Here is a 20,294-nt window from a genome sequence, read left to right on the forward strand (position 1 = left end):
CGCGGACTTCGCAGACGGAGCCGCCCAGTTCTGAGCGACTTTCGCTCTCTTTCTCTCCTCTAGCAACCTTCGCTACGTCGTGCTGTGATGGCTTCGTCACTCCCTCAGCTACCCCACTCCGCTGTGAGCAGCCTGAACCAATTCGAGCGCGATGAGTGTCTCGAACGAGCCGATCAAGGCGAGTCTCCTCGTACTCCTTCGCGCCTTACTCTTCACTGACCGTCACTAGCCCTCGCGCAGCCCACCGCAGTCGGTCGTGCCATCCTCCCCTTCTCTGCTGCAGGCTGACCTCTTCCGCGCACAGTCTTGACCAACATCTTCAAGCTCGACAAGGCGTCCGGTCTCGCTCTCGTGACCTGGAGGATAGTCGAGCTGCAGAAGGAACAGGGTGCGTACGCTCGAACAGACGCTTCCGGAGCAGAAGCCGAGTTGACCTCGTCTGCGAGCAGCCAACATCCAGCTCAAGCTCGGTCAGCTTCGTTCATGTCTTCCGCTTCCGCACCGTGTGTTAACGTTGCTGCCTGGTTTGTGCAATCGGTTGCGCACCGTGCAGCGACTCACACGCCATGGAAGGACCGCTTGGAGACCAAGGACACGCTGCGCGGCGAGCTTGAGCAGGTCAGACGCAACCTTAGCGAGGCTCTCGCTTTTCGCACCGAGCACTATCGCTCCGCCGTCGGCTCGGTCGTCCTCGGAGGAAGCGGACGGACGAGAGTGCAGACGCTGGCGGAAGAGATCCGTCGGTTCTTCGAGCTGGTGCGCTTTCCTTTCATCTGGCAACGCTCGGTCGTTGACCTGACTCACTTGTACTTTTGCCAGTCGATGAGGGCGCAGGAAGATGGTCCGTCCCCGCCTCTTCTCTGACGAGAGCGAGCTGACAGTCTCCGCCGTTCGTCCGGTCGGCGAGCGCAGTGATCTTCGGTAAGTCCTCTCGTCTGACTTCATGCGCGGTTTGCTCACGACTGCACCACAGCTACCGGCGACCTCGAAGAAGCTCAAGGGCGCGCTCACCAAAAACTCCAGGCAGTTGTGGCAGCTTACGTGCGTTCCTTGCTTTTTCCATCCCTTCCTCTCTCCCTTCAAGGTGCTGACGCTTCTTCCGACTCTGGTGCAGGAGCGTGTGCGCAAGTGGCTGTCTGAGCTCGAGCTGGCTTTCTTTCACCAGCTGGAGCGCTCTCTCCCGGAGGGAGAAGTCGCCTACCTGCGTCCCGTTCTTGGAACGGACGGCTCGCATGCCGCGCACGCTCTCGCTAAGTATGCGGTTCAGGCTCGCGGAGGATACAGGCGGAGGATGATTTACGGGGTGTAGGCGCGGAGTAAGGAAGACGCATCTCGTCGACGGTTTACACGATCCTCTTCCAGTTCGAGCTCGAGGTCGGGCAGCGAGGGCTATGAGTGTCTCGTCTCGTCGCAATGTCCGGTCATTTGCAAGACCTGCGACGCGGTGGAAGCAGGAGGCGCGGACCGGGGGAGGAGGTCCGCGGATTCTCCGTCACGCTTGTCCTCGCTCTTCCCCTTCCCCTCCTTCTCCATTCCCTTTCGCTCATACCCTGTGCTCGTTTGTCCGACTATGGCTTTCGAGCTGCCGAAACTCCCGTCTGACCTGGCGCAAAAGCTTGAAGAGGCTCCACTGGCAAAGCACATCGTGCTTGACGGTATGTACGACGCAATTCTAGCTTTTCACCTCTTCCCCGCTTACGAAGCCCTCTCGCTCGCAGCCAGACGCCGTCTGTCCCTCTCCGGTCCTTCACCTGGCCTCCTCGCGACTTGCTCACGCCCCCTCACGCTCCACAGTGCTCTCGACACTCCTCAAGCTCGATGGCGGCTCAGGCCTTGCGCTCAGTACACTGCGCCTCGCCGAGCTCGCGACAGACAAAAGTGCGTGGGCCCCTCGTCGCTGGTATGTTCACGCTGAATCGTCCCATTCTCGCAGCTCGTACAGCGCGGGCGGCGGAACAGCAAATTGATGCTCTCCGTCGGCGCGAATACCCGGATGCGTTTCGCAGGGGTGAGGCGCAGACGCACCGGCTGCAGATCGAGTCTTTGGCTGGCGAGGTTGTAAAGAAGGTGAAGTGGTTTCGCCTGCCCCAGAGTCCGCGCCCGCTAACGATGGCGCAGGGCCGTGTATAGTTTGATAGCCTCACTGAGATGCGTGAGCTACGTATGGCTCTCTCGGTCTGGCGGACCGCGCTGACACCAACTCTTCCTCCGGCAGTTAATGAGGGTGCGCCTCGCTCGTCTCGCCAATTCTAGTGGTACCTCTCATCAAGTCTTGTCATGCAGCGACCAAGGCGTACCACGCAGCACCTTCAGGAAACGAGAAAGGTGTCCGCGAATGGGCTTACTACACTCTCGTGCGCTTCCTTCCGAGCAGGCTCTCCCCCCTCTCGCACTCACCCTGCATCTGCTCGCAGTTCTCTGCACGCGAGTGGCTGGTTGACCAGTTGCTGCGTGACTTCTTCATCGAACTCGAGGAGCTAGTCGGCGACGAGCGGTACAAGCGACTCGAGCGCGGGCTCGACAGGCTTCCGATCGGAGCAGCAAGCTATTCATTGAGGAGAAGGTCTGCTGGCGGCGCAGAGGGAAGCTACAGGCGTGCGAGGATCTACGGGCTGTAGGCTGAGGAGGAAATCGAAAGCCAGGCTGACCTTCGCAAACTTGAGTAGCTTCGTCCGCTGTTCCTCCGGCCAGCACTATCAACGCGCCGGCGGGCAGCGATCGACTACAGCTACACCACAAGACAGCGGGCAAGCTCGCCGACTTGTCGCCAGGAGCTACAAGATTCGGGACGCGAAGGATTGGGTACGCTCCTCGTTTGACTGCGATCTTGCCAATCTGCCGCTGGTACAAGCCTGCTCCTCGTTTCCGGCCCGACTTATACGCATGATATGCTTGAACTTGGGCTCGCCGCACTCGCTCCCGGCAAGTCCCTCGTTGCCCCCTCTTCCGCGGAACGTCCGTGTCACGCTGGCCCGCTTCGTCTGCCCAATCGCCTTTCCTTCTCTCCTGCAACCTGCTACAGTGACTCCCAAGCTTCAGGCGGCTTTGCAGCGTCTCGGCAAGCTAGCGCAGACTCTCTGGCGCAACGGCCGGTCCTTTGTGCCACTTCCTCTCGCATCGACGCTTTGCTAATCTCGTTCCCGCAGCGTATAACCGTAAGCTCCTCGTCTGTTGTGTGCCCGAGGCGCTGACGTCCTGGATCCCTAGCAGAGAACCACCTCGTGCTGGAAGACGACTCGGACTGGGGTCTTGCGCTGGTTGAGCGGGAACTGAAGCGTCGCGGCGTTACGGAGGGATATCGCAGGGATGCGGTGGTGAGGAGCATCTGGCCGAAGCACGCAGACATCGCCGTGCCCACCGCTAGGGTTATCGGGATGCGCTTCGAGAAACTTGAAGCGTATACATGGGAGGTGCGCTCGATCTGTCCGCGGCCTCTGTGGCTTCACCTCCGTGCTGACAGCTTCGTTTCCCAGGCGCGTGAGCAGTGTGAGTCGAACGCCGTTTGAACTGGCGCAGCACGCTTGACCGGGCTCGCAACCTGCAGATAAAGCAGCTGTGAGGCAAAGGCGGTTCTCTCCGCTCTTCCCTCGCCTCTTTGCGACCTACGCAACGCTCACCATATGATCCTCCAGGAAACACTCTACCACGCCATCGCCAACATCGAAAGAGAAGTATTGGCCAAGATCAAGAAGGGCTTGGGGGAGAAGCGGTACGAGGACCTTGAGGGGCGGCTTCAAACAGCTCTGCGCGAGCAAGGTATTCATGAGCTCGCCAAGCCCAGTTCGGTAGCGGACGAAGGAAGCTACAGGCGCGCGAGAATTTATGGGGCGTAGCAGGCTCGAGACGGAGAAGGCTGTTGTGGATTACGATGCTGTAGGCGCTACAGAGGTTGCGAGGTGTCGAATACGAGACTTGGCGAGACGGTACAGCGGCGTGGTGTGAGAGGCGCGCATGGGGAGAGCGATACAGGCTATCGAACGGGAGAAGGGGGAAAGGAACGAGTGTCGTAGAATTGAAGATTTGCGGGTGGACGGTGTGGTCGGCGGTTGCCAGCGACGGCGAATCCGGCAAGAGAACGGGCGCTAGTAGGCCCTGTCGTGACGGCCGGTGCAGCATGCGACGGCGTAAGGAACGATAGCGAGGAGCATGAGGCCGGTTGCCGCCCAGAGGATCCACTGCGAGCGAGTGCAGACATCAAATCAGTTTCGAGTCGACGGGACACCACCGCAGAGTGAGGGGGCAAGGACGAATGACTTACAAGAGCGTTACCGTACTCGAGCGTGATGCCGAGATCAACGCCCGACGTGGTCGCCTGGTTGATCGCGTCCTGCGCGCGCGTGTAGATGACCTGGTAGATGACGGCGCCGACTGCGAGACCGAGGAAGCCGACTATGCTTAGGAGGCACGCGAGGATGAAAGCGCCGCGGCGGGCGAAGAGGCCGATGAGGGCGGCGAGGGCGGTCGCGAGCGAGCCGGCGAGGATGACATAGGATGCACCTTCGGTGTACGAGCCAAGGTCTTCGTGCGGCAAGCGTTAGCTCACAGCAAGCAAGAAGCGGGAGGAGGGACAGGCGAACGCACAGTTGTCGGCGGTGAAGACGTTGCTCGGGAGGACCTTCTGCAGCAAGTCCGAGTACCGCGTCGGAATATCCTCCATCAAGACCTGCGCCGGCTCGAAGCGCTCGTTGATGCTGCGGTCGATACAGTACGAGCGAGGCGAGCCGATGTTGCCGTTGGTCGAGCAGTAGCCTGCGCGAAGCGGCGCAATCGTCAGCTGGACGTCTCAGGTAGATACGGAAAGCGGGTACGCACTCCACAGGCCCCACTCGTACGTCTTCCTGCGGAGCGCAAGCGAGAACAACCGGAAATTCAATCACTGTCCGTCGGGCAAGATTACGAGCGCACGGGCGCACCTCAAGCCATCGTGCCTGCTCTCATTCTGGCCCTTGACAAAGTAGCCCTGTCCAACCGGCTGCGTGTTGTAGATGTCGGAGAAGTTGCCAGTCGCGATAGAGACGCCGGAGGTTTTGGCTGCTGCGGCGAAGGCAGTCGAGAGGCCTGAGGTGTCGATAGCGACGATGCGGAGGTGGCGAGGGATCAGGCTCGGGGTAATTTGAGTGATCTGCGAAGGAAGGAGGAGGCGAAGTCAGCGAGCGCATATGGCGGTTCAGCGTTCAGCAGCCCCGCAACTCACGTGGACAAAGACGAGAAGAATAGTCGCACTGTGCGTCAAGCGTACGTCAGCATTCCCATCCCATCTCGTCTCGCGCACTCGATTTCTCCGCCGATGGCTTGCACTCACGCGAAGGAGAAGAGAATCCCAGTCCCAGCACAGAAGTTGACCATGGTCGGCAGTCAAAGATAATTTGAAAGGCCGAAGGAGGAGTTGAGCGGACTGGAGAGGCAGTACAAGCGAGTGTCGAGGTGAACGAGCGTGGAGCTGATGAGAATCTGCGAGGAAGAGACGGGGCGTGCTGCGAGTTGGACTGGGTCAGTGGGCGTCTCAGCGTAGTGCTGCGAGCGTGTACGCACCACCAGGCAGCGGTTACAGTCGATCAAGCGGACGAGGAGAGCACGAAGAGGACGAAGAGCAAAGAGTGGCTGGGAGGTCGAGACCGGCGACGACTTCCAACTCCGGGCGACGCTGGCGACGAGTCTAAGCACTTGTAGAGTACTGTAGTAATCCAATCCTCGCAGAGGCCAGCGAAACCAGAGCGAGCAAAGGCGGTTCGAGGAGGAGACGAAGCGGAGCTCGACAAACGACGACGACGAAATGACTGCATTGTCAAGGATTACGACGGCACTGATCTGAGTTAGTGGTGCAAAGCGACGACGGCGAGGAACAAGCGAAGACAACAACATGGCACAGACTTCCTCCTCCTCTCTTCTTCAAGCGGACCTCTTTCCTTCACGACGCTGACTACTCGTGGTTCGTGAACCAGGCGAAGGTGTCGACCCAAGCTGTGTGGCGGCATGCGTGTAAGCGCTGGAGAACCTGGAAGAAGTGCGAGGCGAAGAGATTGAAAGTGAACGCACCCTTCTTTCCGCCGGTCTCGATAACGTCGCCGTGGCAGGGAATGATGCGGTCTGTGTCGCATTCGGGTTGTCAGGACATCGCGCTCAACGGGAAACACAGTGTGCATCTGGCGAGCGAACGGGACTGCATTTGGCCCCCGACTCCCCAAACGCGAAACCGAAAACTCACCAAAGTCCCACTCAGCGACCTTCTTCGCCGCCCACTTCATCTCAGCCTTATCCTTGGTCGCGAGGTGGTGGATGAAGCGCTGGTGCGCGCGGGTGCTGTGGCGGAGCAGGCCGGAGATGAAGGGGACGGTCGGGCGGGACGAGGAGCGCGAGTACTGCGAGGCGAGGAGGGTCAGCGTTCGCCTATCGTAGAGAAGGTGAGAGAAGCGCGCAGACACACCTGCTCGGTAGGCGGAAGATTGAAGAGCAAGTCGGCCTGGATGAGCGTCTTGGTCGGGGCGTGGAGGAAGGCGATGTCCTGCAAGACGCGCACGAAGAGGAGACCTACTTGTTAGCCAGTTTCCCAACAAAGGTTGCCAATCGCACGCTCGCGCCCGCACCTGGTTGATATGCGCCTTTCCAAAGTCGACACTCTTGATCTCGCCTCCGGTGGTCGCCTCGAACGGATCAACCTGCTTGCTTCCCTCGCCGTACGACGCGTACTTGGATTCGTCGGAGGGAAGGAATCCCTTCTTGCGCCAGGTCGAGACGCCGCCGGCAGGGAGGTAGAGCTTGGCGGCAGGGAAGGCTGAGAGCAACGGAGACAACCGTCAGCGAGACATCCTCGAGCACATCTACAGCTTCAGAGCACGCTCACCATCGTAGTAGGACTTCGTGTACATCCCGTGCTTTGCATCCAGCATCACGATATGTTTGACCGGACCCATCGCGGTGATTGTCTCGAGCGTAGCAGGGTCGAGCGGGTGAGACGCCGCAAGCCAAACCGAGCCGTCTTGAAGCTTGATAGCGGTCTGCGCGGCGGGGCTCGTCAGGTCACACCGCAGTTCGAAGGAGGAGGAAGAAGACACACGCTGCGACCGCCAAACGGTACGAGTCCCATCCTCGCAAACGGCACCGAGAAGATCGTGGTGTGCTCATCGAGCTTGCGGATCTGTCAGGCCGTACGAGCGGTTAGTCTGCGCGCGATGGAGGCGACAAGGCGGTGTAGAGATGACGTTCGGGAGGGAGGAGCGGGAAGCAAACGCACGACGAGCTCGGGGTTGGGAGGCGCAGGAGCGTTGGTGGCAGTCTCGGCAGACATCCTGAGCAGCGTATCGAGCGAGAGCAAGCGGAGTGGGAGCTAGAGGAACGAGGTCAAGCTGCGGGACGATGTCAAAGTTGGGGTACTCTCGATGGTGGAGGGCTGCGACGACGAAAGAGACTCTGGGAGTACTGAATTGGCATTGCGAACGAACGAGGAACCCGGAATAACAACAGCGGAACAAACTAACTACAGACAAAGCAAGGGGAGGAAGAGGTCGTGGAGTTGCTTCAAGCGCGCGCACTCGGGTTGATCTTCATGCCCTGAACCGTCGTGCCCTGGAGTGAGAGAACCTTGGCGTACGCCTCGGGGCCGATGGCGGCGATGTACGCAGGCGAGAAGATGGGCGCGACGATAGTCTGCACCGTCGAGCACGCCTTGTCCGTGCCGCCAAAGTTCCCATCGAACGCATTCTTCATGAAGATGAACGTGTCGCCGACGTATTCGATAAAGGCGGTCAAGTGTTCCGAGACGGCGGTTGTCGAGAACTGAATGTGCGCGCCGCGAGAACACTGGTCCGCGACGTAGCCCGGCACGGGAGGGTAGGGGACGATCTCGTCGGACGCTGAGTGGTACTGGAAGACGGGGACGGGAAGGACGCCCGAGATGCTGCCGACGTTGGTCGAGAGAGGCTGGCCGAGCTTGCCCATGTTGAAGTACTTGGCGGGGATGGGCTCGCCGATAGCTGCCTCACCGCCCTTGACGTACGTGTAGACGTCGACGAACGGCTGCGCCGCCGCAACGTTGCAGCTGTTGTCGGTCTTCGCAGCTTGGTAGGCGGCCGTGCCGTTCGGGTATAGGCGAGGCAGGAGCCACTGCTTGAGTTCGGGGTAGGCGCTGCTCATGCCGGCGAGAGCGCTGATGGCGAACGAGGCGAAGAAGCTACAGGTGCGGAGCGTCAAGCGTGAGCGAGGTCTTTGGGCGGTACTTCGACAAGGCTCACCTCTTGTTCAACTTCTGCAGCGTTGCGAGCAAGTCGACAGGGACACCACCGTAGCATCCGGCGATGATCTGTGTGGCGTCGAGAAAGTCAGCGGGGCTCGTAGAGGAGCGATGCTGGATTGCGAAGGTTGCTGAGGAGGCGAGACGAGTTTCGCCGGACGAAAGATGCAATCTTCAAAGGACGGTCGGCTTACGTTGAGTCCCTTGCCATACGTCTGTGCGAACTGGGTCGCCCAGGCAGAAGCGTGACCGCCGCCAGACTGCAAGCCGGAAGAAGTGGCGGTCAAAGTCAGCGGAGCTGAGCAGGGAAACAGTCGCTGAGCAGAAGCCTGGAACGCACGTATCCGTGAATGATGGCCTTGTATCCCGTCGAGTCGGGCAAGACCTGGCGGAAGTTGAGGAGAGCCCTGAGGCCATCGAGTCCAGCGAGCGCCTCGGTGACGCCCGAGATGAACGCGGCCTTGGACCCCTCGTGATCGGGCATGGCGACGTACCACCCGTTGCTCAAGGCGGCGAGGATGTCGACTCCGACGGTCGAGGCGTCGTAGCCTGCTGGTCCGGACGTCGGGTCGCGCGTGCCGTAGGAGACTTCGCAGTTCGGGTTGGCCGAGTCGACGGGCGCCATGAGGAGCATGATCTTGGGTGGACTGGATGGGACTTTGGGCGTGAAGAGCGTAGCGACGGTCGCATCCGCCTCGCCAAGTGCGCCGGTCGTCTTGTACTGAACTTGCCAGGTCGACTGGGAGAGGACATCGTACGCCGTGTTGATCTGCCGCGACTTCAGGACCTGACCGTTCGACGCAGAGCGGATGCTGGTCGGGATTTGGTAGAACGGGTCGTCTGTCGGCAAGGGATAGAGGCCGCGAGCGTCGAGTTCGACGGGCGCGGCGACGACGCAGGCGGCGAAGGAAGCGAGAGCGGCCGCGACAGTCGAAAAGCGCATCGTGAGCAGCAGCAGCGTCAGCCGACGACGACGACGGAGGAACAGAACGGGCGTCGGGGAGAAGAACGAGCGAAAGGTTGTCCCCGCTCTCCGACGGCGCGGTGGCCGGCGATGTGGACAAGCGCTGTCGCACGATCAGGCGACCGCAATTAGCGCGCAATTACCGTCGACTTGGAACCCTGCGCGGAAGATCGCACGACGTCGGTCGACGGCGACTCGAGAGGCCGTCGTTCGCAAGTCTCGCGAGCTCGTGGACAGGGACGCGCGTCGGTGCAGTCGTACCGGACAATGTGCACAGCGTGTCCCGCCGTGCAATCTGTCCGGGCGTGGGTCCAGCCTGAACAGCAGGAGGACGAGGGGGACAACCTGCGAACGGCGACCCTCTCAACGGCGACCACAGCCTCGCTCGGATGCGTTGCGCGGCTGGACCGGATGGAAGAGTAGCTGGGACTCGCTTGGACGTGTGCCGGACCCGCCACCCGCTCTCCGCCTACCAACGACCCTTCTCCCGCTCTTCATCAGTCGACCTCGCCACAAATGCCAGGACTCGCGTGCGGTGCGCTTGGAGGTGCTGGGGGACTGAACCTTCCGTGCCTAGGGCGATGACTGCACCTCCATCGTCGCAGGCTTTGCTCGTCGGCCGACTTTGCTGCTCGGAAGGTCCTCGGACTTGTGCTTGGTCTTTCGAGGGGACATGATACGCCCCTTGCTTCTTTAGCTGCTGCTGCCAGCTGCGCGCGATGTACCGCTATCCCGACGCGAGCGGCTACGACACTCCCACCGCTTCTCCCTCACCATCCCCTCCTCCCGCCCGCTCCCCCTCAAAACCCCACGAGCTTCTCTTCCTCGGCACAGCTTGCTCCTCCGCTTTGCCCAACATCGTTTGTACGACAGACCCCGTCAACGGCTGCGACGCATGCCTCGATACGGTCGGGAATCCGGGGAGTAAGAACATTCGCGGGAACACGGGTTGTGTCTTGAGGGTGCCGCGTGGAGAGGGACAGGAGGAGCTGTGAGTGCACGAGCAGAGACAGGTGTGCGGAAGCTGATTCGGGAGGCGAGCAGGACCATCCTCATCGACTGCGGCAAGACGTTCCGCGAGCAGGCGCTCAAGTTCTTCCCCCAGCACGGGCTGCGCAAGATCGACGCATGTATCCTCACTCGTGTGTGGTCTCCTCTCGGTCTCACGGAGCCGCGCTCACAAAGCTCCCCGGCAAAGACCACCACGCCGACGCGATTGACGGCCTCGACGACCTCCGCATATGGACCTACGACTCTGCCATCGAGCGGACCATCCCGATCTACTGCACGCGCACAACCTACGACCAAATCGCCTCCTCCTTCACCTACATGGTCTCGAAAGCGGCCGCCTCGGGCTCAGGCGCCCTCCCCTCGTTCGACTGGCACATCATGCGCGAGGACGAGGAATGGGACGTCTGTGGCGTCAAGATTGTGCCCGTGCCCGTCGAGCATGGACACTATTTCGACCACAAGAAGGGTCCACAGCGGCCGCTCATCGCGCTCGGGTTTCTGATCGACTCGACGGTGTTGTACCTGTCCGACGTCAGGTGTGCTCGCTTCGTCTCTTTTTTCCTCCATTCTTACATCGCCAACGCTCCCTCTCGCGCGCGCAGCCGGGTCCCCGCAGCGCAAATCGCCCGGCTCGCCACCTACGTCTCCCTCCCCTCCTCCTCTTTCACCCCCTCCTCTCGCCTCCTCCCACCCCTCGACACCCTAATAATCGATACCTGCTCCCTCTTCTCCCCCCACCCGCGCTCACACTTCACGCTCGCCCAATCGCTCGCGCTCTCTGCCCGCTTGGGAGCGAGGAAGACCTACCTCACCGACCTCCCGCACGGGATCTCACACGCTGCGTGGGTTGAATGGGCTACCGAGTTCTCTTCCCACGGAGCAGGTCCAGCGCTGAGCGAGCCCGAGACGGACGCCCTCCTCTCCCTCTCGGAGAAAGACCCCTCTCCCCGCTCCTTCACGCGCGCCGCAAACGCTTTCGTCGCCTCCTACGCAGCAGAGACAGGTGAAGAAGCGGTAGCGGAGGGAAGGTGGGTGAGGCCGGCGTTCGATGGGCTGGTTTTGAGCTGGGATGGGCAGCGAGGGGGGAGGGTTTGCGATAGTACGTACGAGTAGAGGCGGTAGAGCTTGGATGTGAACGAGCTGCTTCTCTTTCGCTTTCTGCGGCTTGCGAGAGAGAGAAGGACTTCTCGAGAGTGGACGAGACTGACGTGAGAGGGTATAACGGGTATACAATCCACCCCTCCTTCTCCTTTCTTCCCTGCACCTCGGGCTACCAGCGAGACCAGACGAGCTGGATGAGCGAAGACGACGAGAGGAAGGGAGGGAAGGAAGGGAAGAGGGGGGGAATGAACAAGAGCCGCGGCGCTGCCTGCGACCTGCTGCACTACAAGCAGTCGAGTCGAATAGATTGTGTGAAGAAGATGAAATGGGTTCGAGGAGGTAGGTGGGTATGCGAGTGCGAGGCGAGAACTGTCGAAAAGGAAGGAAGGAAGGAAAGGTATTGCGTCGTTTGCGTCGTAGTCGAGTGAAGAGAGAGTCCTTGCGCCCATCCTCGTCTGCTCAGAGCGCGACAGCAAGCACCACCGCCACCAACGCGACGACCACTCCTCCCGCACGCGCCTTTATCGACCCGCTTCCGCCCGTAAGGTTCGCCTCGCCCGCCTGCTTCGCGACGCCCTCCAGGAACCCGCTTCCGCACTTCTCCCCGACGCCAGTCCACAGTGCTCCCTGACCTCCCAGCAAGGGCGAGTTAGCGAGTCCGAGGGCATAAGGCATGCGCGACTCGAAAGCGATGTATGAGGCGAGGATGGTGCGTGTGCAGGGCGTGCACAAGGTTGAGGAGGGCATGGAGGGGGTGAGGAAGAGGAAGAGGAGGGAGAGGGTGGACCAGGTTTGGGAGTTGGGGAGGAGGGAGGGGAGGGCGAGTGGGGTGAAGCGCGTCGAGCCGGCTGAGGGGGCGGTCGAGTTCGATCCGCTCGAGGATGAGGACGAGGGGGACGCCGCAGTGGACGACCCGGCGCTCGACCAACTCGACCCCGACCCGCTCGACGAACCGCCTTGGTACTGCCTCTTGGCCAACCTGTACCACCGCTTCGCGACCTTGGTGATCTGGACGTAGAGCGCCTGCGGGGCGGGAACGGGGATGGTGTACGTCTGCGCGGCGAGTTGCGATCCCGTTTGGGCGGTCGACGAGGCCGCAGCCGAGGAGGCGAGGGCGGTCATGTTCACCGGCGTGGTCGTCGAGTTTGACGAGTCGGTGGTGTTGGACGGGGTCGAGGGGACTTTACCCGCTGCGATGTCTTCGACGCAGAACGCGCCCGACGAGTCGGTCGAGCAAACCGCCTCCCTCAGGGGCTCGAGGACATACAACGCGTCGTACGATCCAAGCACGACCTGGTTCTTCGCCTCGAGTTCGGCTGTGCAGTTTGCCACGAACCCGCCGAGCATGCCGCGGACGAGCGAGTCGTCGCACGAGGGCTGGGAACAGAGGTTCTCGATAGCCGTGTGGACTTGGTCTGAGGATGCGGTGTAGGTTGTAGGCGAATCGGGCGAGGGCTGGAAGGAGGAGAGGGCGGAGAGGAGAGGGGTTGTGCAGGCAGAGAGGGACGAGGCCGAGTTGAGGTAGGTCAGGAAGGACTGGCATTTGGGCGAGATGGAGGAAGGGATGAGGGGGTTCTGCGTCGACGTCGAGACGGGTGCGGCGGCCGTGTCTGTCGCAGGAGAGTCCGTGTTAGCCGTCGGGTAGGGGAGGAATGAGCGAGGGCACGCACTCGATGCCGTCGCATTCGCCTGTCCCGATGCATCTCCCGTTGCGTTCGCAGCCGCCGTGCTACTCCACGCGCTCCCACTCGCTTGCTGACTCCACGATGAAGAAGACGCTGCACCTCCTCCCGAGTAGTCCTGAGCGGCGACGCCCTGAGCGGCTGCTGCGACGCCGAGCAATACGGCTGGCACGAGTGCAAGTGGCGAGTACATTGCTGTGAGAGTACGTCCGAGTGGTCGCGAGGGTGTGCGAGGGTGTTGGGTGAGATGGGGTCGGCGAGGTTGACTGACGGGGAGAGGGAGGGCCGTCCGAGGCGATGTGGACGTGCGGGTGGTTGGCGCTGCCGTGTGTGTGTCTGTGCGTGTAAGCACGAGTCTCTAGCAGTCTCCAGCGAGCCTCTCGAGTGGGTGAGCCGAGTTGGACGAGGACAAGGGCGAGTTTGGGGCGACGAGGTGGACGACGCCGCTTCTCTCGCTCAGCGCCTTCGTGAGGCTGGCAGTGGGTACTACTAGAGTATTACAATCTATTACACCCTGCCAATACTCACCACAGCCTGCCTGACCCGCCGAGAAGGTGGTTGTCGCCATGCGCGCCTCCCTCGCGTCGCAGGGCGTGAACAAGGTCACGAGCAGCACTCGTTCGCCCTCTTCCGCGCGCTCACACTCCGCTTGCAGGCTCAACACCGACGGCAACGACATCGCAACGACGCTATCTGGGCGCAGCCCAACGCTCAGACCGCCGCACGGCGTGGTCGCCGACTTCTCCCTCCTCTCGCCCCTCTCTCCTCTCGCCTTCCCCAGCTCTCGCTCACACGCTGCTTCCCTGCTTCCCGGCATGCTCGCTGTCTGTTCCGCCTGTCCGAGTCGGCGACCCTCCCGCCTGCACGTGCCTCGCCCGTTCTTCTCGCTACCCTTCGCACGCTTCTTCTTCTCTTCTCGCAGCCCCCACTTCCTCTCTTCCCCTCCCTGCTCCTTCTCTTTCTCCCTCACAGCACTCGAGCACAACAACGATGCCCCTCTCGCTCCCTCAGCTCTTCTCCTTCTCCGCCTCAGCACCCCGCTACGCAGGCATCTCCACCCCCTCAACCTTCTGCGACCGCTTTGTCGAGCCCGAGAAGGGCTCGAGCGATGCGCGCGGGACGTTGGGCGAGGGAGGTGAGGGGGAGAAGGTGTTTGACTATGTGATTTGCGGAGGTATGTTCGTGCCAGTCCGCTCTTGCTCATGGGGAGGACGGAAGCTGCGAGGGTGCGGCGCGGCGTGAAAGACAGAGACTGACATCGAAATTCGTCTCCTTCTCCACCTTGTTCCGTTGACGCCGACGTCGGTGATACAGGTGGAACGGCAGGATGCGTCCTTGCTTCGCGTGTACGTCCCCTCTCCTCTCCTTCTTCTCCTGGTCCTCCTCCCATCCCCTTCTTCCCTTCTCCTCCCGCCTCCATTCGCTAAGGCCCCCTCTCCCACGCACACAGCTCTCCGAAGACCCAACCCTCCGCATCCTGCTCATCGAAGCCGGCGAATCCGACCAGAAACTCCTCTTCTCTCGTATCCCTGCTGGATGGCCAAACCTGTTCAAGTGCGTCCCTCCTTCTCCACTGCTCTTCCTCCTCTCCCTCCAAGTCGGAACTGACAAAGTCCCTGGTCTCGCTCCGCGCGCAGAACCCCCGCCGACTACGCCCCTCACACCATCCCCCAACCCGCGCTGCACAACCGCGCGCTCTACCAACCGCGAGGAAAGATGCTCGGCGGGTGTTCGGCGATGAACGCGCAGTGCGTGCAGTGGTGTGCGCCGGGCGACTACGAGCGGGTTCGTCCTCCTCCTCTTTCCCCCCTCTCGCTCGGTTTGGCAGGGCTGACGGAAAGGGACAGTGGGAGGGGAAAGGCGCGACGGGATGGGGATGGACGAACCTCGAGCCTTACTTCCGTAAAGCAGAGGGATTCGTACCCGACGCTTCGCAGCCCGAAATCGGTTCCGTGCGTCCCTTTTCTCCTCCTGCTTTCGAGTAGTGGCTGACAGGAAGATTGATTGTAGGACCGCGGGACGGAGGGAGTGTGGAAGTCTCGCCACCCCGGAGAGGCGGCGACGAACGAGATCACCAAGGCTTTCGTCGAGACGGGGGTGCGTTCGCGAGCATTTCGCCTTCCTCTTACTTGCCTTCGCGATGAGTGCATAGAGCTGATGTATGCCTGTTCCGGGTCGCACAGCCCAAGGTCGGCGTCCCTCACAACGCGGACCTGAACCGCGCGACCAACACGAGCGGCGTGCGTTTCCCTCTCTCCCTCTCCCTGCCCCCTTCTCTCCACACTCGCTAACCGCCCCGCGCAACGCCCAGATCACCCGCTTCCAGGCGCACATCGATTCGCGCGGCCAACGCTCGTCCACTTCAGCCGCCTACCTCCCCTCATCCGTCTACACCCGCCCAAACCTCTGCATCCTCACTCGCACGACCGTCGAACGACTCGTCCTCTCCACCGACGGGGAAAAGTGCGTCGGAGTCGTGCTTGCGCAGGACAAGGACCCGAAGAAGGGAAGGTTCGTTGCGCGCGCATCGAGGGACGTGATCCTCTCTCTCGGATCCTTCGGGACTCCTCAGCTCCTCCAATGCTCTGGAATCGGTTCGCGCGCGACGTTGGAGAAGGCAGGTGTCGAGTGCAAGGTGGAGAACGACGGAGTGGGAGAGGGATTGAAGGATCATGTCCTTGCGGGGGTGTTCTTCGAGACGACGAAGGGGAGCAGTTGGGAGTGGGTCAAGGATCCGGTCAAGACGGTGCGTTGCGCGTCGCCGCTTCTTCATCTCGACTTCTCCCGCTCCCGGAGAAAGGCATGAGCTGATGCGAGGTCTCGTCTGCCCACGCACAGCTCCCCTCCCTCATCCGCTGGCTCACAACCGGCACAGGCCCGCTCTCCTCAAACATGGCCGAAGCCGCCGCGTTCCTTCGCTCGTCGGACGTCTCGCCGGCGGGTGACGTTGTGGTCAAGCGGGCGAAGGAGGGAGAGAGGAGCGGAGCGGATTTGGAGATTATCACGGCGCCGGTTTGGTACCTCAAGTGCGTTCCCGTCCCTCCTCCTGGTCTCGCCTTGCGAAGGACGGGGTCAACAAGCTCGAGAGAAGGCCTCCGAACTAACCTTCAACTTCCCTCGCACGCAGTCACACCCTCACTCCTCCGCCCAATACCTCTGGCGACTACTTCACGATGGCCTCGACGGTCCTGCACCCTCATTCGAGCGGGAGCGTCAGGATCGGCAGCGGCAGCGTGTGGGACATGCCGCTCATTGATCCGGGATACTTGAAGGATTCGAGGGACGTCGAGGTGCGTTCGTTGCTTCCTCACGCTCGTCTATCGCCTGCTCGAGCTCGAGCGTCGCGAGACTGCGTGGCCGGCCCGTATGCTCAGGAAGTCCTCGCTTGCGCGCAGGTCCTCCTCGCCGGCCTCCGCCTGATCCGCCGCATGTCCAACACCGCCCCTCTCTCCTCGTACCTCCTCAAGCCCGCCTCGCCCTCGATGACGCCCGAAGAGTTCGCAAACGCGACGGACGAGCAGTTGCTTGAGCATGCGAGGGAGACGGCCGAGACGATTTACCACCCGATGGGGAGCTGCAAGATTGGTGCGTCTCGCTTGCTCTTTTTCCCTGCATACTCTCGAGCGATGACTGACGGGTGGGCATGGCACACAGGCCCGCGCGAGGAAGGAGGCGCGATCGACCCCTCGCTCCGCGTCTACGGCCTCTCGAACGTCCGCGTCTGCGACGCCAGCGTCTTCCCCGACACCGTCAGTGGCCACCCCGTACGTCTCACTTTCCCTCGCTACTGAGCTGGATGGGAAGCTGACGTTGCAAGCGAGAAACAGGTCGCGGCGGTGATTGCGGTTGCCGAGAAGTTTGCGGACATGCTCAAGGCCGAGGTGCTCGAGTCGAAGGGCGCGAGGCTCTAGCATACTGACCAGAACCGAGGAAGGGGGAGAGCCTGCTGGACGGGCGACGAGGAAACGGAGGGAAGGCGTGTACTACTCTCGCTCTGACTTTGCAGGGCTTCTAATGCGTTCTTCCGTCGTGCAATCACTATCACTTTGTGCCGTCGCTTCCACGAGACGAGCTTAAGAAGAGGGCTAGCAGGAGTCAATCGTGAACGAGCAAAGAAGCGATGTGATTGCAAAAGAAGCGGCATGAATGACAACGACATGGACAGCACGAACGTGAGAGAGAGCGAAATATGCCTGCGGGGTGTCGCAGTAAGTTCGCAGGCCGACGGAGAAGCGAGACGACCGACGCGGAACTCACGATGCGAACCCTTTCATTCCTTCCTTCCGCCCGACTTCGCCACCGCGCTCACCGCCTCCATGCAAGGATAGCCGCCAGCATCCCATTCTGAGCCGCTTGGACGCGAGCCATAACGTCCTGAAAGTCCCGAGCTGCCTGGGCCGGTGCAAGCGGAGCGGCGACGAAGTTCGGCGGGCCAGCGGCGCCTGGGACGACATTGGGACGTTGCGGAAAGACGGGAGGGCCGCGGACAGGCGCTTCGTCGGCGAGGACGGCGGCATCGGCCTTGGTGAGGTCGTCGAGATCAGCTTGGGCGGCGAGGCGAGCGGCTTCGACCTCCTTGTGCTCGCGCATCCTTGTATCGTCGAATTGGGGGCAGGTGGCCTGGCTGAAGTGAGCGTAGCCGTTGGTGATCTGCAAGAAGGAGGTCAGCCGAATGGCCGATCGCTCGAAGTCGTGGTCGCACCTTCTTGCGGCAAACGTAGCACCAATGTGCGTGGCACTGGCTGCACGTCATCTTGTTACATCCGTCGATCTTCGTTGCGGGCACTTTGCAGGAGGGGCACGGGCGGATGAGCGCTGCCGACATCGCCTCTGCGAAACGGGGAGCGAGGTCAGCAAGCCTTTCTCTTGATGCACTCACGACGGCGAAACACTCGACTCACCAGCGACCGCATGCACGCCTGCAAGTCGACTGTCCTTGTCCGCCTCTACGCACGACAGCGGGAGATGGCTCTCCTTCTTGCACTGACAACAGGTGACCTTCCTGCACTCGGGGCGCTCGCAACGCAGGAGACGTTCTTGCGGATTTTCGATGTAGCAGGCGTACGGGCAGAAGCTGCGAGGCATCGGCGAGATTAGCACGAGTAGAAGGAGAAGCAGGAGGCGAACGAACGCACGGGCACTTCTCGAACCCGTCGACGCCGTCGAATGCGGTGTCGAGGTCGACTTGCTGAGCGATCGAAGCGAGCGACTCGATCATTCGAGGCGGGAGGAAGGACGAGTAGGTGGCGGGCGGGAAGGTCGCAGTACATTCGGCGGTCATGCAGGGGAGGACCTGCGAGAGAGAAACTTCAGCTCGATGAGCCTGTTCGACGGAGAGTAAACTCGAGCGCACCGCTTGACGACGCCCGATGCGGTCGCTCGCATTGGCGACGGCGCAAGTCTTGCAAAAGAGGTGACCTTCGGCACATTGCGCTGCGGGAGAGGGCAACCTTGTCAGATCTTGCGGATTTGAGTCTGCGATAAGGCCGTACGCACCACTGTTCTCGAGCGCAACCTCATCGAAGCAGCAGCCGCATTCGACCGCCTCGCCGTTCTGCCTCGCCTGCTCGTTCAGCAACTCGACCCTTTCGCGCTCTTCCTGCGCAGCCTTCTCCTCGCGTTCAGCACGAAGGCGCTCGTGGCGTTCCCGGACTGTGTGAGCGGTCACGATCAGTAGAAGTCGGGGGGAAAAGCGAGCGAATCGGAACTCACGCAAGCGAGCCTTCAGCCACTCGATCTCCTGCTTCAACTCTTCCGGCACCTCTGCCTCAATCTCCTCCACGACGCGATGCGACTTCCCTTCTTCATCCACTGTATTCGTAATGCTCAGCCTCATCGTCTTCTTCGGCGGCTTCCTCCCCTTCCTGAGCTTCTGCGCGTCGTACTCGCCGGCTTCGAGACGCTTATTGAGCAGCTGGTATGTCGGAGCAAAGAAAGAGGCGCAATCGGGCGAGACGAAGGTCTTCTTGATCAAGGCGGCGGGGAGAAGCGGGAAAGCGGCGTAGAGGTGGTCGAGGCTGCGCGCAATCAAGTGCGTCAGAGACGCTCTGAAAAATACGACGGGCCGCAACTCACGCCATCTTGCGGTACAACGGACTCGGCGTCTCCGTCCTCCTGCGGTCCTGGACGTCGAGCCAGTCCTTCTTCTCCACGACCTTATTCTCCGGCTCTTCAATCTTGGGGTACTTGCCGTTCTGCTCGAGCAGGTGGTAGACGACAGCTTCGACGTTCCCGCCGTAATCGGGAGACTGAAGAAGCGCTTGAGCGTGGTCGGGGAGGACGTCGGGGATGAGGAAAAGGACCTGTTCGAGGGGAGTCGGCTCGGCGGCGGGAGGAGTCGCTTCGGTTGCGGCGCGGTTGTCAAATGGCTCGTCATCGTCGGAGATGAGGAGGATCTCGCCAGCGGGCTTTGCAGCAGGCTCGGGCGAGGGTTCGAGTTCGATAGCGCGACCTTTGCCCTTATTGACTCGGACTCCGCGCCTCGCCTTGACCGGCGACGAGATGATCTCGATACTGCTGTCGCCCAATGGGTCGACCTCTTCCTCGTCCGACGAGCCCAGGACGACCGCGACCTCCTTCTCTTTGCCCTTGCCCTTCTTCATGCCGCCAGCAGTCCCGTTCACACCCTTCGCACGCCCCGCCGCCCTTGCGCCCGCACGAACGCGCTTGTGAGTCGGCATCGGGTCGAGGTCGAGGACGGGAGCGGGCGAGAGCGGCCTCTTCTGTGCGGTCGAAGAAGCGGCTTTCGAGCCTGCTGCGATGGGCGAGGAGAGAGAGTCTGCGTTGGGCGTCTCAAGCAGGTCGACAAGGAGTCCGAGAGCGGCTGCGAGGGAGGGAAGGAGCGGATCCAGTCAGCGAGCAGCTTGCGAAACGGTCCAGTCGAGCGAGAGTTCGTTGAACCTGATTTCGAACGCACCTTGGACTCTCTGGCTCTCCATACTGATGCTGCCGTCCTTCTCAAAGCTCACTGCGACGTCTGTAGTCCTGTCCCAAGCTCGTAGGGCGTCTCGGCGAGTCGAAGTGGGGGCAAGCGAGCGGGCGAAGTGCAAGAACTGCGAGACGGGGAGGCTCCCGCGGGTGAGCATGGCTTCTTCGTGTCTCCTTGGTACCGCCACAGCGTGGCAGCACCGAACCAGAGGGACGCACGGCTTGAGGAGGGGCCAGCGCGACTTCATCGCTTTCGTCGGCTGGCGAGTCGAGCGTGGCGGCAGAACCGTTGGGCGGCTCCGCACGCGCAGCGAGAGCCATGCCGAAGGCTTGAGCAGAGTCTGAGCAGGATCCAGCGAGGTGAGAAGAGTTGTCAACGGAG

At 61.6% G+C, this 20,294-nt stretch overlaps 10 protein-coding genes across 10 annotated transcripts; 5 read left to right on the forward strand and 5 right to left on the reverse strand.

Moving 5' to 3' along the window:
• Window positions 1–151: 151 nt before the first annotated feature.
• RHTO_06500 (uncharacterized protein) lies at window positions 152–1,309 on the forward strand (the record flags this gene model as incomplete). Its single annotated transcript, XM_016420161.1, has 9 exons — window positions 152–182; window positions 241–249; window positions 305–388; window positions 450–470; window positions 554–756; window positions 820–841; window positions 913–921; window positions 974–1,041; window positions 1,115–1,309. The coding sequence occupies 9 exons, from the start codon at window positions 152–154 to the stop codon at window positions 1,307–1,309; spliced, it is 642 nt and encodes a 213-aa protein (XP_016269394.1).
• A 261-nt stretch (window positions 1,310–1,570) lies between these two features.
• Window positions 1,571–2,618, forward strand: RHTO_06501 (uncharacterized protein; the record flags this gene model as incomplete). Its single annotated transcript, XM_016420162.1, has 7 exons — window positions 1,571–1,655; window positions 1,795–1,878; window positions 1,934–2,067; window positions 2,131–2,152; window positions 2,216–2,224; window positions 2,284–2,354; window positions 2,415–2,618. The coding sequence occupies 7 exons, from the start codon at window positions 1,571–1,573 to the stop codon at window positions 2,616–2,618; spliced, it is 609 nt and encodes a 202-aa protein (XP_016269395.1).
• A 270-nt stretch (window positions 2,619–2,888) lies between these two features.
• RHTO_06502 (uncharacterized protein) lies at window positions 2,889–3,833 on the forward strand (the record flags this gene model as incomplete). Its single annotated transcript, XM_016420163.1, has 6 exons — window positions 2,889–2,955; window positions 3,147–3,155; window positions 3,211–3,410; window positions 3,474–3,486; window positions 3,545–3,555; window positions 3,633–3,833. The coding sequence occupies 6 exons, from the start codon at window positions 2,889–2,891 to the stop codon at window positions 3,831–3,833; spliced, it is 501 nt and encodes a 166-aa protein (XP_016269396.1).
• Window positions 3,834–4,082: 249 nt separating this feature from the next.
• Window positions 4,083–5,346, reverse strand: RHTO_06503 (uncharacterized protein; the record flags this gene model as incomplete). The annotated part of the gene is made up of 7 exons (XM_016420164.1): window positions 4,083–4,175; window positions 4,259–4,518; window positions 4,582–4,749; window positions 4,813–4,838; window positions 4,914–5,122; window positions 5,195–5,222; window positions 5,303–5,346. 7 exons carry the CDS (start codon window positions 5,344–5,346, stop codon window positions 4,083–4,085), a joined length of 828 nt encoding a protein of 275 aa, XP_016269397.1.
• A 574-nt stretch (window positions 5,347–5,920) lies between these two features.
• On the reverse strand, window positions 5,921–7,285 carry RHTO_06504 (uncharacterized protein; the record flags this gene model as incomplete). The annotated part of the gene is made up of 8 exons (XM_016420165.1): window positions 5,921–5,961; window positions 6,037–6,087; window positions 6,206–6,359; window positions 6,425–6,502; window positions 6,585–6,772; window positions 6,842–6,995; window positions 7,055–7,135; window positions 7,232–7,285. 8 exons carry the CDS (start codon window positions 7,283–7,285, stop codon window positions 5,921–5,923), a joined length of 801 nt encoding a protein of 266 aa, XP_016269398.1.
• Window positions 7,286–7,515: 230 nt separating this feature from the next.
• On the reverse strand, window positions 7,516–9,170 carry RHTO_06505 (secretory lipase; the record flags this gene model as incomplete). Its single annotated transcript, XM_016420166.1, has 4 exons — window positions 7,516–8,167; window positions 8,229–8,296; window positions 8,422–8,487; window positions 8,568–9,170. The coding sequence occupies 4 exons, from the start codon at window positions 9,168–9,170 to the stop codon at window positions 7,516–7,518; spliced, it is 1,389 nt and encodes a 462-aa protein (XP_016269399.1).
• A 740-nt stretch (window positions 9,171–9,910) lies between these two features.
• Window positions 9,911–11,315, forward strand: RHTO_06506 (metallo-beta-lactamase domain containing protein; the record flags this gene model as incomplete). Its single annotated transcript, XM_016420167.1, has 4 exons — window positions 9,911–10,182; window positions 10,236–10,333; window positions 10,390–10,738; window positions 10,805–11,315. 4 exons carry the CDS (start codon window positions 9,911–9,913, stop codon window positions 11,313–11,315), a joined length of 1,230 nt encoding a protein of 409 aa, XP_016269400.1.
• Window positions 11,316–11,762: 447 nt separating this feature from the next.
• RHTO_06507 (uncharacterized protein) lies at window positions 11,763–13,178 on the reverse strand (the record flags this gene model as incomplete). The annotated part of the gene is made up of 2 exons (XM_016420168.1): window positions 11,763–12,913; window positions 12,974–13,178. The coding sequence occupies 2 exons, from the start codon at window positions 13,176–13,178 to the stop codon at window positions 11,763–11,765; spliced, it is 1,356 nt and encodes a 451-aa protein (XP_016269401.1).
• A 797-nt stretch (window positions 13,179–13,975) lies between these two features.
• On the forward strand, window positions 13,976–16,896 carry RHTO_06508 (choline dehydrogenase; the record flags this gene model as incomplete). The annotated part of the gene is made up of 13 exons (XM_016420169.1): window positions 13,976–14,159; window positions 14,300–14,331; window positions 14,436–14,539; window positions 14,623–14,733; window positions 14,814–14,937; window positions 14,996–15,082; window positions 15,169–15,225; window positions 15,297–15,731; window positions 15,824–16,011; window positions 16,113–16,275; window positions 16,381–16,570; window positions 16,640–16,749; window positions 16,813–16,896. The coding sequence occupies 13 exons, from the start codon at window positions 13,976–13,978 to the stop codon at window positions 16,894–16,896; spliced, it is 1,869 nt and encodes a 622-aa protein (XP_016269402.1).
• A 394-nt stretch (window positions 16,897–17,290) lies between these two features.
• RHTO_06509 (E3 ubiquitin-protein ligase RNF216) lies at window positions 17,291–20,233 on the reverse strand (the record flags this gene model as incomplete). The annotated part of the gene is made up of 10 exons (XM_016420170.1): window positions 17,291–17,635; window positions 17,688–17,815; window positions 17,887–18,059; window positions 18,121–18,278; window positions 18,339–18,418; window positions 18,482–18,637; window positions 18,698–19,002; window positions 19,061–19,808; window positions 19,902–20,037; window positions 20,132–20,233. 10 exons carry the CDS (start codon window positions 20,231–20,233, stop codon window positions 17,291–17,293), a joined length of 2,331 nt encoding a protein of 776 aa, XP_016269403.1.
• Between the last annotated feature and the right edge of the window lie 61 nt (window positions 20,234–20,294).

This window comes from Rhodotorula toruloides, assembly GCF_000320785.1.
Source record: "Rhodotorula toruloides NP11 unplaced genomic scaffold Scaffold42, whole genome shotgun sequence".
In the NCBI taxonomy this organism is placed as follows: Eukaryota; Fungi; Basidiomycota; class Microbotryomycetes; order Sporidiobolales; family Sporidiobolaceae; genus Rhodotorula; species Rhodotorula toruloides.